Here is a 7,158-nt window from a genome sequence, read left to right on the forward strand (position 1 = left end):
TTATCTCTGGCAGCTTACCCACCAACAATGTGTTCAGTAAAGGAAGATTATATGGACTTTCCCAGCGGGCTGCAGTCTAACACATAAATCCTAACAACAGGGTGTAAAAGTTTTCCTAGGGAAAATAGGAAACTACCTTACATATTGAAGCAGACCAGTAGCTTGATACCATCTACAATGACTGGCAACAGATCTCTTGGGTTTCAGGAAGGGGACACTCCCAGCCCTAGCTGGAGAGACCGGGGATTGCACCTGGGACGTTTTGCACTATCATTTAGCTGCCCAGTTCTTACTTACAGCAAGGAGCTTAGGACCCAAGGCCCAAGTAGCTATTCTGGCAATGGTTCCACCTAGACCAGGGGTCTGCAACCTTTAAGACAAAAAGAGCCACTTGGACCGAAGAAAAAAAACCTGGGAGCCGCAAAACCATTGCGACATTTAAAACAGTGGGGAGTGTCAGGGCACACAATGCACCTCCTCCCCTCGCTAGTATCCGCCCCGGAGCCGCGGCGAAGGTGTAAAAGAGCCACATGCGGCTCCGGAGCCGCGGGTTGCTGACCCCTGACCTAGACAGATCCGTCATATTAAAACAATTCAACGCTTCAACAGAATTAAAACAAACAAACCCTCTCTTGCACTGTACACAATTTGACAAGGATATTATTAAACCAAATCTATGCATCAAAACTTTAGATACTCTTTGGGGTAAATATAAACATAAATTAAGTCAGGGACTCTCAATTCTGGCATCATTTTCCTATAACGAAAAATGGAGGAAGAGGTTCCATTGGGGAATATTAATTTATGGAAAATGCATGGGATCATAGAACTTAAGGAAAATCTACCAACTGTGTTGGCTCAGAGGATACATCCACTTCAGAAAGACTTTGGGGGGGGGGGTTGGGGGAAAGGGAGTGTTGAGGGTTGGTCACAGGTTTTTTTTTGCACCATATAAACTCTCTACACATCATGTATTCTCAGTCAACTATGCTGTGCCTTTCCTCAGTTCTTAATTATTGTCTGCCTTTTAGGAATGCGGTTAGAAGGAAATGTAAACACTGCACAGATGTTTCTATGCAGGACCCAGTTTCTATTTGCAATGCAAGATTTCTGCTTAGATCTTGTATTGTGAAAGGGGGAGTAGCAGATCTGGAAGTAAAAACTGAACTTATTGAGGTTATCATATTAAAGCTCTTGGCCCACCCGTCCCAGGACTTTCAACTATAACTAGCACTTAGCATTACGTAAATTAAAGCAACTACCTTAGGTTGTGGATACTAAGGTGAGGAATGTCACTGAGGTGCTAAAAGATGAAGTGTCGTGTGGCCTGCCTGGTTCTCTCAGGTGCAGTGAAAGATGCTGTCCTGTTATTGCCATAGTTGAAGTAAGCATCTTTCTAGAGAGCAACTCTGTTCCCTGCATCTCTTTTAGTCCCAGTCTGAACTGCTCGCCTTTCCACAGACACAAAATTATACATTAGGACCTCCAACCTTTATCACCTATGGCAACAAATCACTTGTACTTGTCCACCTATTTTACATAACAAAACCAAATCGGTTTTGCACATTTGACCAGTCAAACAGTCCTTCTACTGTCCTGAAAGCAATCTTCCAGTGACGGAAAAAGAAGAACAAATCTGTCTTGCCACCAGCATCCCACAGATAAAACCATCAATGCCACTGTGTGCTACCAATACTACAGAAAGCCCATTTCAGAGCACTCTATAATCCAATGCAAAGAGTCAAACTAAATATCCCAATGGAATCCCTTAGTGCTTTAACACTACATTTCTCTGAAAAAAGTAATTGGGCTTACCATTTTTATCTGCTCTTCTCAGGACCTGCAAAGAAATAAATTCAGGCTTAGTGAATTATACTGATGGTACCTCTCCCCGAAACTCCTAATGACTGCTCCCAACGACTTCATGTAGATGAAGGCCCAAAGACCCCCTTGGCAAACTGGACGATAGCTGTTCCAACCCAAAGATTATAGTGATTACTGTATCTCAGTACAGGTAATATTTCTGGAGGTAACATTTTCAGTTGGATAAGGGATGGTGAATGTGTTCCAAAGTGCATCCATGCTAAGTGGGGAGTCATTCTCAGTCATGCACAAATTAGCAACTGCATGGAATATGGCTACCAACTTGTACTGGTGGCCACCAACCAAAGATAGCTTGGGAATATTTTGCTCAGTGTGAGGCTTGAACCCACGACCATGAAAATAAAAGTCTTGTGTTCTACTGGCTGAACTATCCCAACGGTATTTAGCACATGATATAATCAACATACAATAGTATTTATTATTTAGCAGGATCTGACCATTAATTGTGTATGGGATTCAACATCTGATGCTTGTCAAAACCTTGTAACCCAACAAAAAAACACTATTTTAAAGGCTTGTTTTCCCTCTGCCAGGCTTAGGACAGCAGCCGCTGCAGCTGAATGTACCTGATGTAATCTTATACCGTCTTAATTTACCAGCTTCTTGTGCACAGGATTTCCCCCTAGATGCCTGATAAATGCCAGCCATCCTTTCTCTACATGCTTACAATATTAATTAAGTTGGCATCTCTGATTGATGAGCTGGACTTGGTTCTGTTGCAGATTTTGGTCTCATTTTTGTGCTTCTCTAGATTCACTTTGTTTCTTACAATGTTTCCTTTTTCCATACATAATTTTTTAGATTTAATTTTAATTAAAATTTAATTTTAATTATATTTTTATATTTAATCTCCCCCCCCCCAATGCATTTATATTCTTTTGTGTGACCTTTGAGGACCTTTTTGGGTGGAAAATTGATCTATACAATTTAATATCTATCGTATCGCATCATATCATATCACAGACAGCCTATCCAAGCACTAAATGAGATACAGTATAGATGTCCTTCCATTTTCCATGGCAATCAACTAATATTCGAAACCAGTCTGGTTGTCCATAAGAAAGTGACCCAATTAGTAGTTTGAAGTTTTTAATTTCCCTTCATATGTCTTTAGCCACTGAAATTAATGAGCACAACTAACTTAGTTTAACCCACATTTATTTTTATTTATTTTTACAAAAGAAAAACATTAATGCATTAGAGGAAAATAGTATAATCTTGCCTCCTACAAATGATGGTGTGGATTGCATTTTTTACTTTGATTTGCTCTCCCCATTTGACAGGCTAACTTGCTTCTCTTTCTATGAGTGCAATCCTATCCACACTTACCTGGGAGTAAGCCTCACTCAAATGCAAACAGACTTACTTCTGAGTTGATACAAATAAGGTTAGGATTTGTGCGATGAGGCCCCCGCCCCTCAATTCTTATTTTTCTATACAAGTGTATCAGAACGCCACTTTCTAAGCTGCTTTATCACCCTGCATACTAAAAACAGTAATAAAAAAAATCTCCAAGGAAATTATGCATTGAAGATTCCCGCAATGCCCATCGACGCTATCACAGATCTTTCTTTTTACTACGGGAGTACTATACATTTTCGGTAGCAACCTTGAGTAGCAACCGAGCAGCAAAATGTTTTTTTCACCTCCCCATTTATCCTATCAATTTCGGAGGCGTCAGAACAACACAAGATGTGGATGCCTATGATCCCATTCTCCAGTGCTTTTGTAAAGTTTTTTTTTTTTTTTTTTAGTTTTAGTCTGAGGGAGGGGTGTTTAACTGATTCACCTGTGCCATTTCTCAACCCCCCATCCAAAAACTAGGAACGTAACGAGGAAGAGAAGAAAGGACTTTGTGTTGAGACACCGCGCCTGCGATTTGACTCCTGTATGGTTCAATTTTGGGGATGCTCATGGCATCTAAAATGTTGAGGATCAAGATTTTTTAAAAACCCAAAACCATGTTCCAGCATGGTCCCCTGAGAGCTGCCGGACTCTTTTCACCCTGTTGGGTGGCTCATAAATCTAATCATCATCATCATCATCATCCCTGCATGATAGCCAAACATTCAACAGGTGAAGCTTGCCTCCTCGGTCCGCAGATGCAGCGAGCGGCGGAAGCTTCACCTGTGGATCGTTTGCAGCTCTCGGAGGCGCAGGTAGGAGCCCGGTGGGGAACAGGCGGCCATCCCCCCACCCAAACCCCCCTCCATGCTCCCTTCCAGGGAAAACTTTCTAATTTAGATGCATCCATCTAAATCCAGAAGATGCTGAAGCTTGGGGGGGGGGGGTGGAAAGGGGAGATCACCAAGCAAGCAAGCAAGCACAACAGCTACAACCCAGAGTTACAGGCGCCCTGCTTACGTCGAGAAAGATGGAGAGTCCTTTGGTCATGGTCAAGGCAGCGCGGAAATCTTCGCAGGCGTCCGCGGTGGAGGGAGACGTTTCCGCGCTACCATCCGCCGCGCCGTCCATGTTGCCGGCTGCCGCGGCGAAAGTGGCGGAGGGCTGGGCTGGGCTGGGTGGGAGCGGCAGGCGCTGACGGCTCCTCCCTCCGGGCCAAAGGTCCCCCCTCCCCTTGGTCTTTGGGGGCGTCCGGGCCGGGTAGCTGTCTCCGCTGCTCCGCCCTCGACGGGCAGAGAAGCGAAACCAAGGCGTGCTCTCGCTCGCAGCCGTCGGCTTCCCCTCCACCTTTCCTCCCCTCCGTCTTTGGGGAACTCGGCTGCCTGCTGCTGAATCGCCGCCCAGCGCGTTCTGAACCTTATTCGGTGAAGCAGCCGCGAACGCCTGCGTTCCTGAGCATGTGCAGAGTGCCTTTTCCTAGGGAGCTGTGCAGCAGCGGCGCGCAATACAGCTGCTCGGCGGACGTGGCAGATTTCGGAGGTCTCGCGTTTCCTTAGCAGGATTCGCCCACCCAGGCCAGGATCCTGCTTCCTGCAGCAGCCAATCAGGTGCTTTTGGGAACTCCACAGGTGGGGCTTGAAGGCAGAAATTGCTAGTCGGAGATATATGCTACCTCCGACCATGGGGGCTCCATAAAGGCTTAGTTCACATTAGAAGTTTAAAATGTAGCCATTCCCGCCCCGCCCGACCCAGCTGCATTTCAAGCCAAATTTGCATGGTGTGTTCACATCAGTGTGAGAAGGGGCAAGAATGTCTTCCTTCCCCAACTCATGGGATCTTTTTGGTTCTTTCTCCCCTGCAATCCCTCTACCAAAAAAATACTCATGAAGCTGCCCTCTGCATATGTGAGACAGCTGTTCGGGTGTTTACATTGGTGCTAACTCCACATCCAGTTTTCTGTATTGTTCTTGTGCAAGAGTGTGCAAGCTGCCTTGAACTGCCTTGGTTGGAAGAATGATGAAGTGCAACATCATCAACATCATCAAAGTATTGCTTCATACCTTTACATTTCAGGGCAGAGTCCCAGAACTGACATCAGATGCCAAGACTCGGGGCATGTACACACGGTGCGATGATGTGTACATTCAGTGCTGGATGCAGGTGCCTTTTTGAGGTGCTGTGCACACATCATCCCCATGCCATCCCTGTCCAACACTGCTTGCTGATCTAAAGTGCATTCTGCTGTAACAATTGCAATCCATTTTGTGTACAGTGGTACCTCGGGTTAAGAACTTAATTCATTCTGGAGGTCTGTTCTTAACCTGAAACTGTTCTTAACCTGAAGCATCACTTTAGCTAATGGGGCCTCCTCCTGCTGCTGTGCCGCTGCTGCACAATTTCTGTTCTCATCTTGAAGCAAAGTTCTTAACCCGAGGTAATATTTCTGGGTTAGCGGAGTCTGTAACCTGAAGCGTATGTAACCTGAAGCGTATGTAACCCGAGGTTTCACTGTATGTTGTTGTTGCACCCATCTGTCTCAAGATATAAAGGAGTGCGCCACCAGATGTGAAGTTGCATTATTACCAAAGTGACCTCCCTGGGGCGCAAGCCTAGGCAGTGTGTATGGAGGTCCTGGGCTGCCCAGTCAACAAGACCCCCTTTTTGGCCTTGCTGGTGTGGTCCAAAGGACAGCAGAACATTTTGCACAGCTTGGCTGCAGGAGTTGCCAGAAGGAGGTGTAGAAGACACCATCCAACTGTCTTAGGGACTCCACTCTGGATTTGTGTAGGGTTTACTCCTTAGCCTTTTCTTCTCCTGAAGTTATATAGTATATGGCACTTGCTATATGCATGTGCACACAGAACGTGCTTTCTCAGGTCAACTCCACAAAATGGACAAAATAGGAAGCAGAGCAGAAACTCTGCATATCATCTGCATATCAGTACAGTATATCAACACACCAGTTTCTGGCCCCTCTTTTTTGAAAGACTGCAGAAAAAAATATTTTTTAAAAAGAGGTCTCCAGAAATACTAATGGAGGGGAATAGAGAACACCATCGCACACTAGTGTGAAAGCATGCCCACCCGTGTTCTCAGACAATATGGAGAGTAACTGCCACTTTGGGTGACATTATCACTGTGGTGCAGTGGGTCAGTGCATCTGGCTGTTAACCGGAAGGTTGGTGGTTCAAGCCCACCCAGGGATGGCTGTGAACAGGATCCCTGCATTGCAGGTGGTGGGATCAGATAAACCTCAGGCTCCCTTCCAACTCTACTACCCTTCTATGAGTCTACGACCATGAGACTCATTGCAAACAAAAGAGACTCTGTGTACAAAGGTGCACTGTGCAGAAAAGGACCCCTGTGTGTTTCAAAGGCTATATATGTGTATATAGCCTCAGGCTGCAAACCGTACAAACTAGGGAGTAAATGCCATTGAAGTACTCAGCGGGACAAACCTGCTTAGGATTGCTCCATTAACCTTGGCACAGATTGTGCGACACGTCTCTTTATCCGCACAAAATGAATCTGTCGCCTATCATCTACAAAGGCAGAGGGTAGGAGGGATCAAAGAGGGTTTCCTGCCGGAGATTTTTGTTCCGGCCAACTAAAAACATGTGCAGCACAGCGAGGGTTGAAACAAATGCACAAGGAACAAAGGAAAATGAGAGAGGCCTCTCTGTGTCAACAAGATTAAATTTTAAGTGGTAGAAAAACCCATCTTTGAGTGGATGTTGAGGACAGTGCCATCAAGTAGGATGCCCAGATACAAAGGTGGACTACAGTCCTGAATCATTTATAAGTGACATGGCGAAGAGAATTTTCTCACCCTGCATGACAAGCTGCAAACTGCCCAAACAACTCCTTGTATTAGTATCACTGCTGAAGTCTTTACCATCGGTGTACCTTGTGCTTTAAAGGGTGACATAT

The 7,158-nt window shown here is 45.2% G+C and overlaps 1 protein-coding gene across 1 annotated transcript in view; it reads right to left on the reverse strand.

Moving 5' to 3' along the window:
- NECAB1 (N-terminal EF-hand calcium binding protein 1) overlaps positions 1-4,793 on the reverse strand; it is a 46,029-nt gene extending 41,236 nt beyond the window's left edge. Inside the window, exons 1-2 of the mRNA XM_081013569.1 lie at positions 4,249-4,793; positions 1,816-1,840 (exon numbers count right to left, since the gene is read on the reverse strand). Coding sequence (XP_080869695.1) covers positions 1,816-1,840; positions 4,249-4,359 — 136 coding nt within the window. The 5' untranslated portion in view covers positions 4,360-4,793. The remainder of the gene's footprint in view (positions 1-1,815; positions 1,841-4,248) is intronic.
- Between the last annotated feature and the right edge of the window lie 2,365 nt (positions 4,794-7,158).

Source organism: Podarcis pityusensis (assembly GCF_964106645.2).
Source record: "Podarcis pityusensis genome assembly, chromosome: 7".
Lineage (NCBI taxonomy): Eukaryota > Metazoa > Chordata > Lepidosauria > Squamata > Lacertidae > Podarcis > Podarcis pityusensis.